This window comes from Balaenoptera physalus, assembly GCF_965194825.1.
Source record: "Balaenoptera physalus genome assembly, chromosome: 18".
Lineage (NCBI taxonomy): Eukaryota > Metazoa > Chordata > Mammalia > Artiodactyla > Balaenopteridae > Balaenoptera > Balaenoptera physalus.
The window spans coordinates 11,312,911-11,334,255 of NC_138899.1; the positions used below are offsets into that span (position 1 = coordinate 11,312,911).

Sequence of the window (21,345 nt, forward strand, 5' to 3'; positions counted from 1 at the left end):
GAAAAACACACAACACAACAGGTTTTCATTTCAGTGTGAAATCTGATGCTTATAAAATTACAACCGGCTCAACCTTTTAACGTGCTCACTATATACAGACAATAAATACGCATTTTCTCACTGAGTCCTCACTTTAGAGACGAGGAAGGGGGCTTCCGAGGGTCGGTGACCTGCCAGGATGAGCAGAGGGCAGCCGAGCTGCGGCGCGGGGCCTGGGAAGCAGGTCTGCACCAGCCACACTCCTTCCGGGTCGAATCTGACTCCCGAGGAAGAGCTTATCCAAGCCGCAGGCGTCCTGAGGCTGGTGGGCTCCGAGGGTACACGCGCCTTTGCGTTCCTGGCGTGGCTCAGGCAGAGCACGGCCTTGGGGAGCCCGCCACACCCCGCCCGCCCGCCCAGCGTCTCACGGCAGGTGCAGCGTCCCCAGAGTCCCCGCCGGCCTGCGGGCAGCAGCTGCGCACAGGGGGCGAAGCCCGGGCAGAACTGCTTAGAGGAGGCAGCTAAAGCCACCGAGAGCAGGGAGGTCGAGGCCTCCATCTTTTCGACCACAAATCCCGAATCTGTGAAAGTACAGGTTTCCTGTACTTTTACATACAGGCAGTCTCCAAGGTCAAAACAGGCAGTGTCACTACAGTTTATTCGTAACCTGTTTTCCCACTTTAAAATGTATTATAAAAACACTTATGACCCTGGACTAGCCGCAGGTGTTGCTTTTTTTTTTTTTTAACTTATTTTGAAATATACTACATTTGCAATAATATATAGTGAAAAGTGATACTCTTACAAATGTTGAGATTTCCAACGAGGTGTGAGTTGACAAGGGGCTGGGGACTTAGTCACCACTTCTAACCTTCCTTCTGGTAGAACGCGATGCCCTGGGGCTCCCCAGTGGTCAGAGCCCCGCTGCCTCTCCTTCCCCCCAGCTGAGGGGGGTGTGCGCGGGAGGGCGAGGGCAGGCCGGGCAAGCGGGCGGCCGCAGGGGTGACTGAGACCCCAGATTCCTCGTCCCTCAGGGGGCCTTAGGGAGAGGCTAACCGGCTGGGAGGAGACTCGGCCCACTTTTCAGAAGCCGGGGTTCTAGCTGGTGTTTTTGGAACTGACGCTGTGATCCCTCATCGGTGGGCTGTTAAGACCAGGATTCAAAGAAAGCACAGTGAGGGTCCTCCCTCTAAGGAACCTCCTTCCAGTTCTCCACCTGCACACACGCCTCCTAAAGGCCGGCCTGGGGGAGGAGACCGCCGGTTTCCAGCTCAGCTTCCGGGGTTAACGGACCGACTGCCGGCGTGGGCAGAACGGCAGGGATCCCTGCTTCCATCTCCTGCTCTGGGAAAAAGTGGCCCTTTCCGGAGTCTCAGGAACACTTCTTCACCCACTGGCAGGGATGGAAAGCTCTTCCTCAAGGGAGCCGAATCTGAGTCTAATTAGTTACCGCCTGTGGGACTTCAAAGGCCCTAATTTGCCTTTTTAAGCCACAGGAAACAGCCCCATTCCTTTCTCTGCACGAGGCGCTCGAGTGGCCTCCCCACCTCCGCAGGCACGCAGCTCCTGGTCCGTCCCAGGCCGTGTGGCTCCGTGTCTCCCACCTTTGCTGCCGGTGTGTCCTCTGCTGGGAGGCTCTCCCCTTTGCCCTTGGCCTGGTTAACTCGTCTTCGTCCACTGATCTCGCGGCCCGTGTCCCTTTCCCACGTTTCCCAGCCGAGGAGAAACCCAGAGTAGGGGTCTTGTGGTCCCACTGACCTCTGTCCTGTGCTCCTCCAGGCTGTGACTTAGGGCCGACAGCTTCTTCTTACCACCATACTGTTAAGAGCCCTGGCTGCCTTCGTTCATCCCTGTGTTTCAGAATCCAGCACTTTCCAGCCTGCCCCTCCCCTTCCAGCGCTCACCCATTTGTGCTGCTGCAGAATATGGTACTGCGGGCGTGGTCTGCCCAGGACAGAGGGCAGCTAGACTGTGCCATCCCAGCCCTTGGCACAGTGGGTGTGCATGCATGTGTGTGCATGTACACGTCCCGAGCATGTAGCTACAGCACCCTGGGGTGGTGAGTTAGCGGGCCTGCTATAAACCCTGAGTGAAATGCGCTCAAGCCGGGCCTCCGAGTAAGTCTGTATCTGCTCTTCCAGGTTTACGACTGGGAGCATCTCTGTCGAACGTCCTCTGATCGTTTTCTAGCCAACCAAAACTCTGTCAGCTTAAATTCTGTTGTTTCCTGTGTTAGCTCCCTCAAACTCTATCATCCTCACATCTGATTAGCACATTTGCTAATAAGCTCTACAACGTCACTCAAGTTAAAATGCCAAGCAGACAAGGCCAAAGGCAGGGCCCAGAACTCACCAGAGCCCTCCCCTTTCTATCCAAGTGGCTCATCAACAGGTTTTTTGAATTTTAACCAGTTTCAAACTTCATATTATTATCTGTTGCAATGCCACTAACATCTCTCCCGACGTGGCGAGAAGTGCAAATGTCTTGGTGGCATCCTGTGTCAACAGGATCAGTTTGGTGCCTTCAGACCACAAGGCCCTTTACCTCTCACAAGTATCTGCTTGATAATCTATTTCAGGCTCCTGCCACACGTGACACATCAGTTTTGCCGTTCAACTCTCAGAATCCGCACTTTTCCCTTTCCTTGGGGTCATTTCACACTGAGTGTCACTCGGGGAGCGGGGCCACAGGACCCGTGCTGGATGTGTGTCAACAGGGAGAAACCACCTCACTGGTCTGGGTACTCCGGCCAGGCTATTTCATACACTCCTGGATTGAAATAACCTTTCATGATGTTTATTCCAGTCACTTCCGGCTAAGGACCACTATCTTTAGTGGAGTGAACGTGGCCAGTGAGGGGGTGGGCAGCTCTGCCTGCCTTGTCTCTGTTGCCCACGGACATGACACCACGGGCCAATGACTTGGCCTCTCTCAATGACGGTGAACAGTGTGGCAAATGCTACACTCGCTGTCACCTCTGTCACCTCTAGTACTTCAAGCATAGCTAACGCCTGGCTGCCTCTTTGCACCCAGCCGACAGGAACAAATCCATCTGTTTGGCGATTCACGATTCATAACCTGGAGCTGATGCCGTGTGAGCCTCGCCCCGGCGCTGGTACCAGGCGGGGCTGCCGGCCACAGCTTCCAACTGTACTGGAGTTCCCTCTCCACTGACTCCGAGTCTGGTCCGAAATCCAGGAGATGCTGAGCACGGGTTGCTGCACACACACAGCAGAGCGGCCGCGTCACCGCGGCCCCGAGGGAGAAGCGCCTGGGTCTGGCGGGGGTGGCCGGGCCGCGCCCGAGGGGGTGATGTCTGGTGTGAGGAGAAACGCATTCCCTGCACACAAGGCTTCCTCCAGGTTCATTCTCTCTGCAGACGCACAACCACACGTGCCGTCACTGGCTTTGACAGCTGAGCTGGTTTCCACAGGTCTCCACTGAAAAGGATGCTCGCTGTTCTGTGCAGGCAGTGGCCGAGTGGCCATCACAGCCCTTTGCCTAAAGCTGGCTTTGGAGCCTTTTGCATTTCTTCAGGGGTGAGAAGACGAGTGTGATTAGAGCATTTTCACTGCTGAATGACCTGGTACTTTGACCAGATGAGAAAGCTCACAAAGTAGAAACAGTGTTAACGCTATTTAAAAACTGAAGGAGCACAGGAAGAAAGGGCATCTGTAAGTTTCCTTTAGTGTCCCAAACTGTAAACGTCTACAAAACATGAAATGGCATGCTTGGGCATGGGTATGAGGGTAACGATCAGAAAACCAGAAGAAGGACAGAGAGAGGGGTCCCGACCATGTTTCCTGGCTGCCCCGTCATCCTGCAGAGGACGGCGCTGGCTGGGGCGGCCGCAGCCAGGCAGGGGGCTGTGCCTCCCACCGCTGCCCTTCCTCGGGGGCTCAGCAGCTCACGGCCAAGGCGGTAAGGGCCGCAGCAGAGAGCTGCAGCCCCCGTGGTGGACACCGAGAATCACCGTCGTGGTCCTCCGTGTTTATCGGCGCCCGACTTGCACAACCCTTGTGTGTTTCGTAACCGTCTGAGTGTGAAGCTTTATTTAGCACACGATGCGGGAACTCCCGTGCTCAACAGTAGCAAGAGAAAACTGAGGCCACGCAGACCTGCGGTTGCATAAGCAAGACACGGATAGGGTTCTAGAGGTTCACAATTCCTTAAAATAAAACCACAGGGGAGCTGGCAGCTGTTAGAGAAGCGCCCCAGCCTCAGCTGCTGGGAGGTGGGGACCCCGCCAGGTGGCAGAGGGGGCTCTGCGGAGTCACTGTGTGGCCCCAGGATGGGGACTAGAGCCTCGGGCTCCCAGCTTCCTCACAGCTTTGAGGGTAGGAGAGACAGGTGTGAAAGGCCTAGAACGGTGACCGGCACATAACAGGTGCTCAGTAAGCGTTCCCTCTTGTGATCATTCTGTCCTATTGAGAAGCCATTGGGCCGGGTGTAGAGGATCACTCCCTCAGAGCCTCCGACGTGACAAAACTGCCCTCGGGTTTTGTTTTCAGCACTCACTTGAACTGTTTCCACTTTGCTAGTTTTATACCCTTTGTTGGTCAAAGAACTGACGTGTCTTTCACAAGATCAAACACAGGCTTGTTTTCAGAGTGGCTGGAGGGAGTCCTGGAGCAGAAGGGCCACCACCACGCCGTCTCCTAGGACCAGGGTCACTGGCATCCAGGGAGAGGCCCATGTCCCCAGATGACAGGGACCTGATGCCACCCGGGTCCACAGCCAAGCACACCCACACGCACACCGCCCGCCATGGCTGAATACAGCGATGCTGAACAAAGCAAGTGACCTTTGCTACCTGTTTCTAGCGTTTAAATTGCGTAAACAAGAATTGGCCTAACAAAACTAAGGTGGCCAGCCCGAATGAAGTCGGATAGGAAGACAGCAGAGTCAAGAGCATGTCAGTCAGTGCCGCGCTGGTGGGTCTGCGGCATTCTGGAAAACCTTCTAAAACGCATCTCCTTCAACATTCCTCCTCTATTCCAGAGCCCCGTGAGTACCTTCCTCCTCCTGCCTGTGCATCACAGGAAAGTTTCCATCTAAAATACTCACCACAAAACATCAGAATAGAGTTCATCTTAGTTTCTAGCCTAAAAACCCGAACGATCCTTTTCTCTAACTTCTTTTAGAAGCCAGGTGTAGCTGGGTTATTATCCAAAGAGGATGGTATGCTTTTCCCATTTTCCCCATCACTTATTCACAAAATCTCAAGTGACTCAAATATCACATCTCCAAGGCCTGTTTCTTACGATTGAAAATGCAACTTCCCAGCGGCAAGATGAGAGGGGCAGGATGGCAGGGAGAGGCCGGCACTGAAACTGTAGCTCAGCCTCCTCACTGGGAGGGAAACACACTTGCGCAAGGTCCCCCTGCAGTGACCTCCGACTCTAACAGCTGCTCTTCGTCAGGGACCCCTGAGGCCAGACCGAGGTCTGGGAGCTGGGACAGGAGCGGGCGCCGCGGGACAGCCCTGTCACTGTCACCCGGCAGTGCTGCAAAGGAGGACGAGGTGGAAATATGCTTCCCAAGGAGAGACCTCACCAAACGAGAAAAGAAACCTATAGAGAAAGGAGATAAATCTGGACTGGTTTTCCTTTCCTTTTTTTTTTAATCCTCTATGGTTGGAACTTGTGCCCCTACTACCTCAAGGTAATTCTTACTCAAGAAAATGAATAAAACCCCACTTTAACATTCTACTACTCTTTGACACAAGTGAAGTAGGAGGTTCATTCCAATGAGATTTATAGCAATTCCTCTCAGTTTGAAACACTCCTTTGCTTGTTTTGTTCAAATAAGACTGTGGTTTTCTTTAACTTCCCTTTAGCTAAGGGTGTCAAAAACAAATCGTTTTTGGGGTTCTTACTTCCCAAATTCTGACTCTTGCAGAAAACGATGCCCACCTGAAAGGTAGTCCCAACCAGTCCCCTGTGGGCTGCCCATGGTGGCTGGCCGCTTCCCAGGCCATGTGCACACCCGGCCGGGAGGAGTGACCCCAGATAGGCCCTGGGAGGTAGGCTTGCCCTTCCCTGCCCTCATTATAGCTGTCATTTGTCACCAATCAGGGCAAGCTCAATGCCAGATCCCTGTGGGTCAGTGCCACCCTCATTCCCTATTAGCTGACCCCCTCTCCTCTTCCTTGGAACTGCTGAACCCCTGTGATCACACGGTTGGCTGAGTGGACTGTACCTGGTTATCTTACGCTCCTGCCCGGCCGCAGGTGGCTCAGTGGCCCCTCATCTTTGCACTCTCCTGCTTGCTTCAGGGTTTAGTCCTGAGAAGGTCCTGGCTACAGGCTGGGGGGGCTCCTTTGCTTACATCTTTCAGTACTCAGAAGAATTAGGCACCCCCGAAAGCTGGTTAATTATTTGATTGCCACTCAATATTTCATTCTAATGGATAACACGTTCTAACACTAGCATTAGAGATTAGAGGTGGAAAGGTCTGACGAAGGACCACCCTCTAACACATTTTTAAGTGAAAACAAGTGTTCTTTCGAAAAAGAAGCCCTCCAACCACACCTTCACGTTCAGCCCTGCTCTAACCGCCACTCGGGCACCTGCTGTGTGTCAGGCTCTGTGTCAGGAGGGAAACGCGGAAGAGACGGTACTGGCCCTCATGGAGCTCACCGTCCGCCAGGGAACCAGATGACATGGGTGTCTCTATACCAACACCCAACTCACTGGGGTCCAGATACCCAGAGCAGAAGCGCTAAGTTTTCATAAGCTGAGCATTTTGGAGTTTAGATAGGTTTTTCAGAGGCGGTGGTGAGGACTCCAGAGATGGAAGAGAGACTCACTGAGAGTTAGATTCTCTCACACTGAATACATTTCGCTACTTATCCGCTATGACTGAGAGTGTCTGTGTGCCATCTCTCTAGGGCCGATGGATATTTCAGAGGACATGAATGGAATCCACATGACGGGTCTCACATATCATAAACGTTCGAAGTGGTACCATACCTCGAGTGGGCAAGAGTCTCATAAGCACCCGGACTGTAATACGTTCCCTGGGCAGAGATGGAAGACACTACATGCGTGGTTATGAGCGTAACGCGCCCCTTCTTTCACGTCGAGCCCATCCTCCAGGGAAATCCAACGATGGGGTTCCCTGTTTAAAATCCTGCATTGCACCTTAATGCCTCCAGCACAGAAGCAGAGGCCCACGCCCCACTGAGGACCGCTGGGAAGCCTCCCTACTTCTTCCCCACATGAGGCCCCTGCCCCAGCGGTCACTCTCTGCTCCAGCCCCACCCACCTGTGCTTCCCCAGATCTGATGCGCTTTTCACCAGGCCACATCTTTACAAAGAGCACTGCCCCCGCCCTCCCACACTGGCAATCCTTCAGCAGCATTGGAAGGTTTGATTACAGCTGGCAAGCGCTGCCCCTGAGCCTGGCTCCACCCTGGGCTCTGCACCACGTGCAGGCAGGAATCGCTTGCCTTACCTATCTCCGTAGTTCAAGAACCTAGCCCAGTGGTTAGACTGGGCAGAGCGGACAGCTGATAACTGCTGGCTGACTACAAGGAGGGAAACATGTGATTGGAAGTGAGGAAGTCAGCATTTGTAAACTCCATGCTTGTCCTCCTTTCGTTAAATGCCGGCATTGGCTCAGTTAGTCCTGTTTAACTTCCTTGTCCGATTTCACCTGTGCGTCCCATTAAGCATAAATCGAAGGGTCACCTTCTAAGCTTGGGGAGGGCTCAAGAGAGACAAACTTGGGAAGTTTTTTTCCCTTTTGATTAAAAAAAAAAAAATGAGGCCAATATGACAAAATTTCATTATTTGTTAATTTTGCATGTGGGTGTAATATGAAAATCCCTGGTTAAGAAGAAAAAAATAAAAAGAGACAGAAATGCAATAATGCATACACTTATTTTTAAGATACTAGTAGGGTTTGGGGTGGCATCTGCAAGGGGTGATGAACTGGCAAAGGTGCTTGTTGAAAAACAGTAGGAGTGGATCGTGAAGAACTAAAAATCCAGAAACTTAATAGCAATAGTAGAAAAGGTGGCAAACATTGGCCGTATGGCCGTATGTTAGAGTCTTACTAGACTTAACAGGGGATGCACATTCTTTCTTAGAATATTCTTTGTTTTCAAAATAGATGGACTACATTTCCTATCTTAAATAACTTTCACTAAAATTCCTGAAGTATTTGCTCACATCAGAAAAAACTCAAATAATCATTTCTCTTTTCCTTGGTTTAGAAAATTACTAAGTTTCTTAAATGCATTAAAATCACATGACTGATATTTAAATAAAGTACAGCACATCTAATTGAAAAATTAAGCATAAAAAGGTTTTGTTAATTCAAACTATCTTAATGTTACTAACAAATAATTGTTTAAAAAAATATATTTATTTATTTAATTATTTTTGGCTGCATTGGGTCCTCGTTGCTGCGGGCGGGCTTTCTCCAGTTGCCATGAGCGGGGGTCACCCCTCGTCGTGGTGCGCGGGGCCTCTCACTGGGGGGGCCCCTCCCGCTGTGGAGTGTGGGCTCCAGAGCGCAGCCTCAGCAGTTGTGGCAAACGGGCCCAGCTGCTCTATGGTACGTGGGATCCTCCCGGACCAGGGCCCGAACCCGCGTCCCCTGCATTGGCAGGCGGATTCCCAACCATTGTGCCACCAAGGAAACCCCAAATAATATTTTAGACAGTGTCTAGCCTCCAACTAACCAAGAGATTATATGTAACTATACATTTGTAAACATTACTGTAAATGTCTTGAGGTAAGAACAACGTCTTTCTTCTCTTTTACAGTCTCTCGAGCACCTAACACAAAAACTATTGAGAGTCTACAGAAATAATGTTGAGGGGGACCTCCATGTCTTAATGCGGGGCAGTCTGTAAGGCCATTTCAGGATAATCAAGAAAGAGAAAAGACAAGATTTAGAAAAGTCAATGAATAAGGAAGCATGTTAAAAACAACGTCTCATGTATTTACATCTTTTCATAACAGAGCCAAGAAGAAGTAAAGGATATTTTGAACTGATACCAACATCATGTTAACCTCGCTCTCGTCATTCTGGGAGGATCAAGGAGAATGATTCATTTAAAAAAAAAAAAACCCTAAAGACTTCAATTACACACATTCACCTTGTTTTCATTTTTTGACACTTTTTTTCCCTCAAGTGTCAAAACTAAGAACTATTTCACCTTTAAATACTTTCTATCGTTAACGGCTGCTCTGTTGTGAGGGATGTGACCTGGGTTCTATCAAGGAAACAGTAATATAACAGAACTTTATTTCTTTTCACCTGAATTTGAGAGTATTAGTTTATTTTTTAATCTGTTATTATAAATGCCTTATAAATGCTGAGTTACTCGGCTTTATTTTCTAATCGTGGGGCTAACAGTTTTTTGGAAATTCGCTAATGGAGGTGGAAGAGAACTATGGCTCCTTAATCCATCTCTCAACCCTAACGAGTTGCTCAAAGGATGAGTCTGAGCTGAGAAGTTAAGGGCGAGGGGTTGGGTCAGCTCGCCAGGCATATTCCATCGGTTTCTCTCACTTGTGGTGGCCTAACCCAGAGGTGCCAGTGGGCGCCCTGCCCAGAAGCCCCTCCTGAGTTCCAGAAAAAGCCAGGATACATACAGCTTTGCCACAGAGACCGAGTGCCTTGGATCGGACTGGCTTTTGTTGGCTCTGGGAACAGGGGATGGGGAAAGTGCATGGGGTGACTCGCTATGAAACACTGACCTTGATTTGCTTTTATGAGAAGAAAGCAACATTTGCAGAACGAAATTTAAAAAGGTTGTTACTGAAGTGCTCTCAACCTACTAGCTTAGATTTTCAAAAACTTTCTAGTGTGAAATAATTACAAACTTCTAGAAAAATTTCAAGAAGAGCACAAAGAACCCAATTACTCTTCATCCACATTCACCAATTATTACTTTGCCACAGTTGCTTTCTGTCTACACACACACACACACACACACACACTCTCCCATTTATTTTTCCTGAGCCACCTGAGATTAAGCTGCATACATCCTGTCCCTTTAGATCATCCTATTTCCTCGTTTCCTCTAATCTACAATACACACAATATAATTTCAGAATTGCTGTACTCATACCACCATGAAAAATAAACCCATGAAGAGTTTGAGGTTTGCAGTTCTTTTTTTTTTTAAGAGGGCATATTACGTTCAAAAGTTACTGAAATTAATTTTCCCTCTCCCTTTCGATTATATTATTCACTTAAGATACAGCTGGAACATTTATTTCAGTGTCCTTTTAGTTTTATGATTGTCCCCATTGTTGATTTGCTTTTTCAGTATGTAAAACATTAACTTGGTTCCTAAGTGAAAACCACACAAACAGAGAAGCTCCCTGTCCTTCTGCCTCCTTCTCTCCCAGCCTGCGTCGTGAACCAACTTCAGTAAACATGAAATATCACAGATTTAAAAATAAGCGATCACAACGCATTTTTGTTTCAAATTATGCCTTCCTCAAACTCATAAGACCCACAGTAGCCAATAAAGGGCCCAAGTGTCTAATATCACTGGTGTAGGTGGTGGTTTACCTGATATCAAAATCTTTGTATTTATATGCTTGATTTCTTTCAAGTCTCGTTCACCAAAACTGCTTGGAGTGTGAAGCATGGGTTTAGGGTAAGTACCAGGTGTTTCTGATTACCTGCTCCTCCGAAACCTCTAGAGGAGGGGACGCTTGTTGCTCAGACTGCCGACCATCCTGATAGTTTACGTTTCGTCGCTGACGTAGAGGAGGGAAAAGACGGTTCCAGTTGATCATTCCTCCCTACAAAGAGATCAATGCACAGCGTTCAGACACGGGAGGAGCAGAAACATCGTGACGCACTAAAGAGCTTTCTCTTGCAATGCAGTCACAGATGCAGACTGGAAATAAAATGTCAGATGGACCTGCTGTGTGCAAGCTGAATCAATAGGCTAAAATCAGCAGCCTGCAATAGGTGCACAGAGAGAAAAGAAGGTAGTAGCTACTGCCAAAGGGATCTGTGCAATTTGACTCCAGAAGGCAGTGGAAGACACAGGCAGTCACTCCTACCCTCAGCCCCATGGTGTCCCCACCGACACTGTCCCAACTCCGCTGGACTCGGGAAGACACGAGGCAAATTCAGGGCAGGCGACCAGAAACCTGGAGCTTCCTTCAGCAGCTCTTTAAAATGTTGCTCCTCCCCCCTTTCTCCTCCAGCTCCCCTTCTCCCTGTTCTTGTTCTTTTTTAAAATTTGAGTAAATTCTGGGCAAGGTCCACAGAGAGAGACTGCAGGCGGAGATAAAACCCAGGTTGGGGGACAGGCTCGGGAATGTAAAGGTAAACCTTACACGCAGGGACAAGAGGTTCACACCTGTCCTCTGTGTGGCTTTATGGATAACTTCACATTGGTGGCGATGTCATTTCTTGCCTTTTCTATGTCATCAATGAAAAAAAGCCACTATGTGAAGAAAACATGTGCACTGCATGATGCTTTTAAAAAACTGACATTTTTGCCTATATGCCGCCTTTTAAATTTATCAACTTAAATCTGTTTCTAGATGTTTTCTAGTTCTGGAAGATTTAGAAACTAAGAAAACCTAAAATTTTTCCTATTATAATATAGGAAAATTATAATACCTAAACATGCTAGATAAAATTTAAAAATATTTCATATGCATAGCTGAACATAAAGGGAAGATGGAGGCCCCAAGATGCCAGAAACAAGCTCTGGAAAACCAGGGCAGTAAAGAAGAGAGGATAGAGTGTGAGGGGGGAGCACATCCTGCTAATCCAGAGCTACTTGGGTTTTATCACCTATTTGGGTTCAGGAGAGGAGGCCTTGGGTCTGAAACAGGCAGTGACTTTAAGCTCATTACCTCCTTAAAGGCACAACCTCAAATGGCAGCACCCCCAGTGAGAGAGGATGAGAAAAAAACCAACCAAAGAGCAGAATCTCGGTCTGCCTGAGAGGTGAGAACTGCAGGGAAATTTGGGGTTCAAGTTACACCACATATCTGCTCTAAGAACCCATCGAAAAGTACATAAAATTCGTTCTGGGATTGGAGATGGATACACCTAAGGAGCCAAGCAGAAGTAAATCTAAAGTTACTCTGGAGAGACACTCTCTCATCCTGGAATTAGGTGGGATTCATAGATACAGCTCCAGTGGGGGAAGACTCGGACCCCAAACTACAAAACCCATGAGGAAAAAACCCATCATGAGCAAGAGTCAGTGTGTACAATAAATAGGAGGACTAGATCCCCAAGAACTTAAATTTACAACATTCTGAAAAAAAACATAAAATTAGAAGTTTTAAGATGACTGAGATACAGAAGGAGTTAAAAAAAAAGAATAGGACACTATAAAAAAAAGATAGTTTTTTTAAAAAATAGGGAAACTAAAAATAGAGATATTATGCAAAACTGTTCTGGAGAGATACTGGTAGAAATAAATTCAAATATATTAATGATCACACTAAATATACATTGACAAGCTCACAAGCTGAAAGGCTGAGATTGTCAATTTTGAAATCTCTCCCATTCCCCTCAACCCAACAACAGACAAACTGAAAATATAAAGACATAGACAAGTTGATGTAAAGAGATGGAAAAAGAAATATTAAAGCAAACTGATGTTGCTATATTCATGTCAAATAAATAGACCTCAAGGGCAAAAGAGGCATTATTGGGGATAAAATCACTAAGATACATTGATATTATTTATATATAACATGCCAGCATCAAAATACAGAAAGTAAAATTTAACAAAATTACAAGTGAAGTGGAAACGTCTAGACATATATTTAATTTTCAGCATATACTGATAGATCAAGCAGACAGACAATTAATAACAATACAGAACATAAATAACAAGTTTGTCTAGATGGACATATATAGCCTGCACTCAATTTTTAGAGAATATACATTCTTTTCTAAGTAAATTATTTATTAAAAAAGTGACAGTGCACTAAGTCCTATATGAAATGTCCACAAATACCAAAACATAAATATTATACAGACTATATTCTCTGACTATAATGCAACTAAAAATAAATATCAAAATTATAATTAATATAAAACAAAAATGCACACATTTGAGATCAAAAATGAAAAATCATAATGGAAGTTAGAAGATATCTAAAAGTGAATAAAATTGAGACTACTACCAATCAAAGCTTGTGGGATATAATTAAGTAGTTGATGTAATTTTAAAATATTGAGCTTAAAGAAAATGAAGACTGAAAATTAAACAGTTAAATACAATTTAAGAAGTTAGAGAAGGTAACAATGGTCTAAAGAAACTGGTAAGAATGAAGTACAGAGCAAATGTTAATAAAGTGGGAAACAGAGACACAACAGAAGGAATCAATGAAAACCCAATGCTGACTGTTGAAAAAGTCAAATAAAATGAATAAACCTGATGCTTAGTGAAAAGACAAAGAAAGAAGCACAAATTATATTAGGAATAACACAAGGAACATAATGACAGATATTAAATAAGAATACTTTATTTGTGCTAATAACTTTGATGAAATAGACAATTTTCTAGAAAAACGTAACTTGCCAAAACTCAAGAAGGAATAGAAATTGGTAATCAGTTTTAAAAATTGTTCAGGAGCATTGACTAAAGCTGCACATACGTGGATGCCTCAGCAAATTCCACTCCTGGACAACATAAATGCAAACACATGTTCACCAAGGGCAGGGACCAGAATGTGCTCAGCAGTGTTGTATGCAATCCTCAAAGACTGGAAACTACCCAAATGCCCACTAAGTAGAATGGATACATTATAGTATATTCACATGATGTAGTATTATACAGCAGTTCAAATGAACAAACTACAATTGTATGCAACAATATGGCTAAATCTCTCAAATAAAATGTTAAGTAAAATAAACACAAAAAAGTACATTTGTATGATTACTTTTATATAATGCTAACTTTTCTGTATGTTATACTTCAATGGAAAGTTACAAAAAGAAATAGAAAACCTGATTAGACTTTTAGCCATTAATGTAATTGAAATAATACTTAAAAATCTACCTACCAAAAATCTACTGGTGAAGTCTATGAAAATTTTGAGGACCTGCCATCTTACACAAGTCGTTCTAGAGAACAGAAAAGAAGAAGAGCTCCCCACCTAATTTTTTGAGGCTATATAACGCTGTTTCCAAAAATCAGAGAAGGCTATTATGAGAAAGAAGAATTATAAAACAATCTATTTTTCATTTATGGACAGATGCAATAATCCTAAATAAAAGATTAGCAAACTCAATCCAACAATGTTCAAAAAAGATCATCATCTTATCCACTATGATGTACTATATTAGGATTTACCTCAGGAATCTTAGAAAATATAGTAATGTAATTCACACATTAACAGATTAAAGGAGGAAAACCAAATGTTCACACTCAACAGATATAAAAATAATTTGATAAAACTTGATGAAGAGACAAGAATGCCTATTATCACCACTTGCTTTCAACAAGAGTCACGGCATAATGAGGATGAAACCAACCACCTGTGAAAGAAAATGCAGAAGGATGGAAAGGGAGAAACTGTCATCACACATGATGCCTGTCTACCTAGAAAATGAGAACCAGTGAGTACAAAATAAAAAAAATCACTAACATTCCTTGCCTGCGATCACTGAGAAAATATAAGTGCAAAAAATTCCTATTTACAAAGAGAGATAAAAACCATTAGGTACTCAGGAATTAAATCTAACAAATAATTTGCAAGATCTCTATGAAAAATGGTAAACTTGATTGAAGGATATCAGAAGACCTAAATACGTGGAAAGACAGCACATTCCTGCCTGGAAGACTCAGTACTGTCATCTTTTCACACTCTGCCAGTTCCAGGCTGTAGCAGAGACTGCTGGTTGACTTTCAATATCCACATTCCCTTTTCTTTAAAAATAGGACTTTTTTTGGGGGGGGTGACGCACAGTTAGTACATTTCTCAGCTTCCCCCACGAGGACTCAGTTCTGCCAATGGTATGCAAGCAAAAAGGGCATCTGGGACCTCCAGAAGAGATCTCTTTCTATTTCTTTTAAATGAGTTAAATTTTTTAAAAAATTTATCTTATTGAAGTGTGGTTGATTTACATATATATATTCTTTTTCATATTCTTTTCCATTATTGTTTATTACAGGATATTGAATATAGTTTCCTGTGCTCTACAGTAGGACGTTGTTGTGCATCCATCTTATATAACTTAGTCTGCATCCGTTAATCTCAAACTCCCAATCCATCCTTCCCTCACCCCGCTCCAGAAGAGATCTTAAAGGGAGGGATGCACCCTTCCTCATTGCTTCCTCCTCCTTCCTGGAGCCCAGGCGGGCTGAGGACAGGGCAAGAGCCAGAGAAAAGGAGCCTCGGGGCGCAACTTCATGCAGGGGCCCCACCAGCTCGGGGCTATCAACGTCTGACTTCTTTTACACGAGACAAACTTCTGCCTTGTTTGGGTTTCTGTGATTTTGTGTTTTCTGTCATATGGAGCTAAACCTATTCCTAATGGGTATATATTCAAAACTCACAAGTGTGCGCACACGCGTGTGTGTGTGTGTGTGTGTGTGTGTTTTGGTTGAACGAGACAACCTCAAGTTAAGGGTCAAAATTAGACCTGAATATTTTCAAGAAGTATAAGGGAGGGTTTTTTTTTCTACTAGTTATTAGGACTTACTGTTAGACTACAAGAATTAAAGTAGGACGGTATTAGCACATGATAGGTAAACAGGGCAAAGAAACAGGAGAGACAGTCAACAAATCAAAAGTAAACATGGGCACTTGGTATATGATGGAGGAGACATTGTAAGTCAGCAGGAAAAAGACACACCACTTAATGAACAGTACTAGGACAAATGGTTATAGAGATGGAAAAAGAGAGGACCTCCCTGGCGGTCCAGTGGTTGGGACTCTGTACTTCCAATGCAGGGGGCAAGGGTTCGATCCCTGATTGGGGAACTAGGATCCCACATGCTGTGCAGTGTGGCCAAATAAATAAATTAATTTAAAAAAAGAGATAAAATTTGACCTTTACCTCATATCTTATACAAAAACAAATTTATTTTATAATAAACCCCACAGGGACTTCCCTGGCAGCCCAGTGGTTAGGACTCCGTGCTTCCAATGCAGGGGGTGCGGGTTCGATCCCTGGTCGGGGAACTAAGATCCCACACGCCACGTCGTGCAGTCAAAAAATAAACAACAACAATGTGATTAAACCAGCCAAGATGACTAAATATAAAAAAATAATAAAATAAAATAAAATAAACCCCATAGGTTAAAGATTTAAATCTGGAAAGCTAAACTGTTAAAAATTTTAGAAGAAATAAGAGACATTCTTTATGTTGCTGGGATAGGAAAGGATTTCTAAAACAAAAATATAAAGGATCAATCATAAAAAAGGATTGCTAACAATTACTACAAACAAGAACTTTTGTATGATTAAAAAAAATAAAGCTAGAAGGCAAAGTACAGATTAAGTACAAAGTAAAAAAAAATAAAGCTAGAAGGCAAAGTACAGATTAAAAATAAAGCTAGAAGGCAAAGTACAGTGACTTTGCCAGATTAAAAGAAAATGTTTGTAACATATAACTGACAAAATAGCATCCAGAATATGTAAAGAATCAATGAGAAAAAATAAATAATACAAGAGAAAAGCAGATAATGTATATGAATAAACAATTTACAGAAGAGGAAACCCTGAGTCAATAAACATAAGAAAAGATGTTCAACCCCACTAGCATTAGGAAATGCAAATCAAAACAGCAGTAAGTCATTTCATACTTGTAAGACTGGCAAAAATAAAATGTCTAACAATACCAAGGATACGGATGATGTGAAGGAAATGGGAACTCCATATATTGTTGATGGGAGTTTAAATTGGCACAAACATTTTAGAGAACAATGTGTCAAGCTCTAGTAAAACTGAGGATGTTCTATGATCTAGCAATTTCATCTCCAGGGAGCTATGAGTGCCTAATGGTGCATTTATGAGGATATTCTGTGAAGCACTGATTATAATATTAAGTAAGCAAATGTAAAAAATTCAACTGTCCCTAAAGAGGGAAATAAATTATTAAGTGGTTCTATTATATATGTGCAGCTAGAATAAATGAACTAGATCTAATGGATAAATCTCAAAAATACAACGAACAAAGAAAGTTGTATAAGAATATGTATATACAATACCATTTACATAAATTTAAAAATATTTAGAATAGTATACTATTTAAACTATTTTACGGATAGTTTACATATACATAGTATATAACTATAAATATAAATATGTATATATATTAGTGGTGATTCTACTTCCCAGGGGACATTTGGCAATGTCTGGAGGCATTTTTGGTTGTCTTGGGTTGGGGGTGGGAGGCTGGGGACAGGAAGGTGGTGCTGCTGGTATTTAGCGAGTAGAGGCCAGGGATACTGCTGAACATCCTATGCGGCACAGGACAGACCCCGCGACAAAGGATGGCCTGGACCAAAATGCCCCAGTGTCCAGGCTGAGAAGCCTTGATACATACTCACAGGTGGTGAAGATACAAACACGCACCGGCAGTGGATACCATACAAAAGCATCAGACACGACACACCTACTATGGAACAGTGGGAAGAGGAATGAACCTCTGGCTGATTCTGTAACATTTTATTCTTCAAAGGGAGTGAGAGTGAAAGAGTAGGCAAAACAAAACAAAACTAAACCCCAAGCTGTGATAGTAAAAAAGTGCTTAAAAAGCAGAAAGTTACAGGAGCTCTAGGTTCTGGGATGTTTTGACACTAATCTGCTCTTTCTGTAGGTTCAGCGTGAGCCTCTGCAAACAGGAAACGCTTCCTTCACTTTGTCTTCTTCAAAAGCAATAACCACATATTCAAAAGAGGAAGAAGGAAACAGCTTGCATTTTGAACAGCCATTTTATGTTATTAGTTGTAAGGAGATTTTCAAATGAAGTAAAATTTCTTGTGAAAATTAATAAACAACTAATTTTCCAACTGAGAGCAGTAAACGTTTGTTAACGGTTCATCAGGTGGAAGTCACATGGAGTAGAACTCCACCTCTAAAGGCCTTGGCGGGTTTCTGAAGGGACGATCAGGTCAGGCAGTGTCTATACCGAGAAGCCTGATCAGAAGAGCCCCCCAGGGTCCTCTGGGGCACTTGCAGCTCCCATGGGAGAGAGGAGCAAGGTGCACGGTCTGGTCCTTGCTTCCCGTGGAGCTCCTGATCTCCTCGGGGAAGGCATGACATCCAGAAAGGGAAAAGCCAGAAGCAGGCAAGATGGTCTATAACCAGGAAGGAAGCCACAAGGCATCAGTTAAAGGGCATAGCCAAAGCTCGGGGGTAGAACTTCAAGGAGGATGGGGGCTTAGCTGAGTTTTAGAGGATGAGGATGATTTCAACAATGGAGAGGAGAATCAGGCATTTTTGTCAGCCTGTTCAAAGACAGGGGACTGAGAATGGGTTTATTCCTACTTCAAGGGCCAAAGCAATGCTAAGGAGAAATAACAGAGGAACAAAAATAGAGGATGCTGCGTGACTGAGAGCAGTCTCCAGAGCCAAAATACCTGGGTTCAAATCTCAGCTCTGCCACTTATTATGTAACCTTAGGCTTCAGTTTGTTTTTTTTAAACTTCTCTGAACCTCAGTTTTCTCATCTGTATTATGGGAATAATAACTACACTCACGTCATAAGGATATGAGAAATAAATGAGTTAATATATGTAAAGCATTTAAAACAGAGCTTGAAAACTTCTAACTTATTACATATTACATATATATATTAGCTATTATTACTATCTAATATTTGTATTGTATCTTACAGTGGTATTTCTTGTCTTCCCAGCTAGACTATAGCACCCTGGAGAGCTGCACTGGGGGTAAGATTTGCATGAAACTCCCCAGGTGGCCGGCACAGCTCTCAGCTCAGTGCAGCCTGAGCTGAATCCCCAGCAAAGAATGATTTCAGAGCAGGCACAATGAATGTGATGGTTTAGAACAATTAAAATTCTTTCTAAAAGCATCCTCATCTTATTTTTAAAAGGTCAGTCACTGGGGAAAAAAATGCATCCTTTATTCTCCATCTTTGGTGATCTGAAACCCTTTATCAGAGTGCTAGGTTTTGAACTGTAAAGCAGGTGGGGCCACCTCCACGGCACTGTCTGTGGCTGCCTGTGGACCATGTCGGGAAGATTCTGGGGGAGGGTACGGGTTCATCAGGAAACAGTGACATGACTGCTTAGTGATACCTGCCTTGGGCACGGAGGAGGCGAGGTGGCACCTATACAGGAACTACACACCCTGCTATAGACCATGGCTGTCCAATATTTTCCACATCATGGCACACACAGAAAGATATATTTGTGTGACACACAGGACAGAGAAAGCTGCATGCAACCAGCCTGGCAGCTTCAGGCTTTTCCCAGCTGCCCCAAAGGCTGAGGGGATCAATACCTCATCAGGCCATCTGTGACCGTGACACAGTGGTCGGGAAGTTCCGCCACAGACCCTAAGGCAATACTTGTACATTTAATGTGAGCAATTTACACTGGGGACGGGCTACCATGGAGTTCAGATGCAGAGGAGACCAGATTGTTTCAGGTGCATCAGTCAAGGTAAAATCAACAGAATTATTGAGTGTCTACTCAAGTACCTGGTAGTACCTGAAGCCATGAAGCTAAAAAGAGAACTAAGACAATGTCTGTGCCTTCTAGAAGCTCCCAGTCTGGTATCCTAACCATTAAATTGCTTTTTCTTTTTCTTCCAGGTTACTCGTAACACCCTCTGCTTGATCAGTGGTTCCTCCTCTGCTCTCCGCCTGCCCTGATCCCTGGCTTCACTGGGCCCTACCGTGCCCCTCCCGACACCCCTCTCTGGCTTCTGTGGAATCACACTTTCTTGGTCTTTCAAGCCATCTGGTCACACCCTGAGCGCCCCTCAGAGACGCCTTCTCCGGTTCATGTCCTTTATACGCTGGTGTCCCTTAAGGTTCTGTTAGGATTATTCCTCTTCTCTCTCCACGTCTGCCCCCAGGGTTTTAGTCTCCCTGCGTGTGGTGGAGACTCCTACCTGCTTTCCCCCTCCAGGTGCTGCCCCTCAGAGCCACACGACCAGCTCTCCTGACGCTTCCCCTTAGGTGTTCCAGAGACATGTCAAATGGAGCGCATCCCAAACAACACTCATTGTCAACCCCGTACCTCTTCCTCTGTCCCCAATCTTGGGGAATGACATCAATGTCCATCCACAGCACAAGCCAGCTCACCAGGCTCTGTTAATTATGACTCCTAAATACCTTTGGAATCCATCCATTTCTCTCCACCCTTACTCTCACTGTCCTATTTTATTTTTATTTTTTATTTTTTTTATTTATTTGTTTATTTATTTATTTATGGCTGTGTTGGGTCTTCGTTTCTGTGCGAGGGCTTTCTCTAGTTGCGGCAAGTGGGGGCTACTCTTCATCGCGGTGTGCGGGCCTCTCACTATCGCGGCCTCTCTTGTTGCGGAGCACAGGCTCCAGATGCGCAGGCTCAGTAATTGTGGTGCACGGGCCCAGCTGCTCCGCGTCATGTGGGATCTTCCCAGACCAGGGCTCGAACCCGTGTCCCCTGCATTGGCAGGCAGATTCTCAACCACCGCGCCACCAGGCAAGCCCCTTACTGTCCTATTTTAGATCGCCATCAAGGGCGGGCATGGCTTCAGAGTGATTTTCCTGAGATAAAAATCTCATCATGTCACCTCTCTACTTAAAAACTCTTCAATGGTTCCCCATTGCCTTTTCATTAATCTTAAAATACTTTTTTTCTTCATTAATAGCAATCGCAAAATCACTACTTGCTAACATACTTTTATAAAAAAAGTTTTCCAAAACAGAAAAATAATTAATGAGAAGAATGTCATTATTTTCTATTTTTGTAAACATTTTTTGTGTGACTTAACGGAATATAGTTGGATTCTCGTATCTGCTTCTGCAGTCAATTCTGTTACACGCTACTCTGGCTTCTGAAGTATATAAAAAAATCTAGCCACGTATAGATATATAGTTAGAAAAAAAATCGGAGTATATTAAGAGCCTTTTCAGATAATTGTAGATATTCTTCTTTGATACTACTCAAGTCCCTATTGGTTTTAGGATGCAATTCAGGTTTCTCACCAGGGCTTGCCAGCCTCCTGCTTACCGTTCCAATGGTTCTCCTCACCACTCTGGCCTCACATTCTCGACTCCTGCCCGGGAGGCCTCTCTACTCCCCCAAGTCCGGGTGAGCTGCTCCTCCCGTGTACCCTCACATCTCACTGCACCTTTGCAAGGACAGCACTTGGTACATTACACTTCAGCGACATGCTCCCTGGCAGGAATCTCACAGCAGGTGACGAGCCCCATGAAGGCTG

At 44.7% G+C, this 21,345-nt stretch overlaps 1 protein-coding gene across 3 annotated transcripts in view; it reads right to left on the reverse strand.

The window, feature by feature from the left end:
• The window catches only part of UBAC2 (UBA domain containing 2), a 161,803-nt gene that overhangs the window by 1,303 nt on the left and 139,155 nt on the right, over positions 1–21,345 (reverse strand). For all 3 annotated transcript variants that reach the window (XM_082434671.1, XM_082434669.1, XM_082434670.1), the window contains one exon: positions 10,632–10,754. In XM_082434671.1, the coding sequence (XP_082290797.1) occupies positions 10,632–10,754 (123 nt within the window). The remainder of the gene's footprint in view (positions 1–10,631; positions 10,755–21,345) is intronic.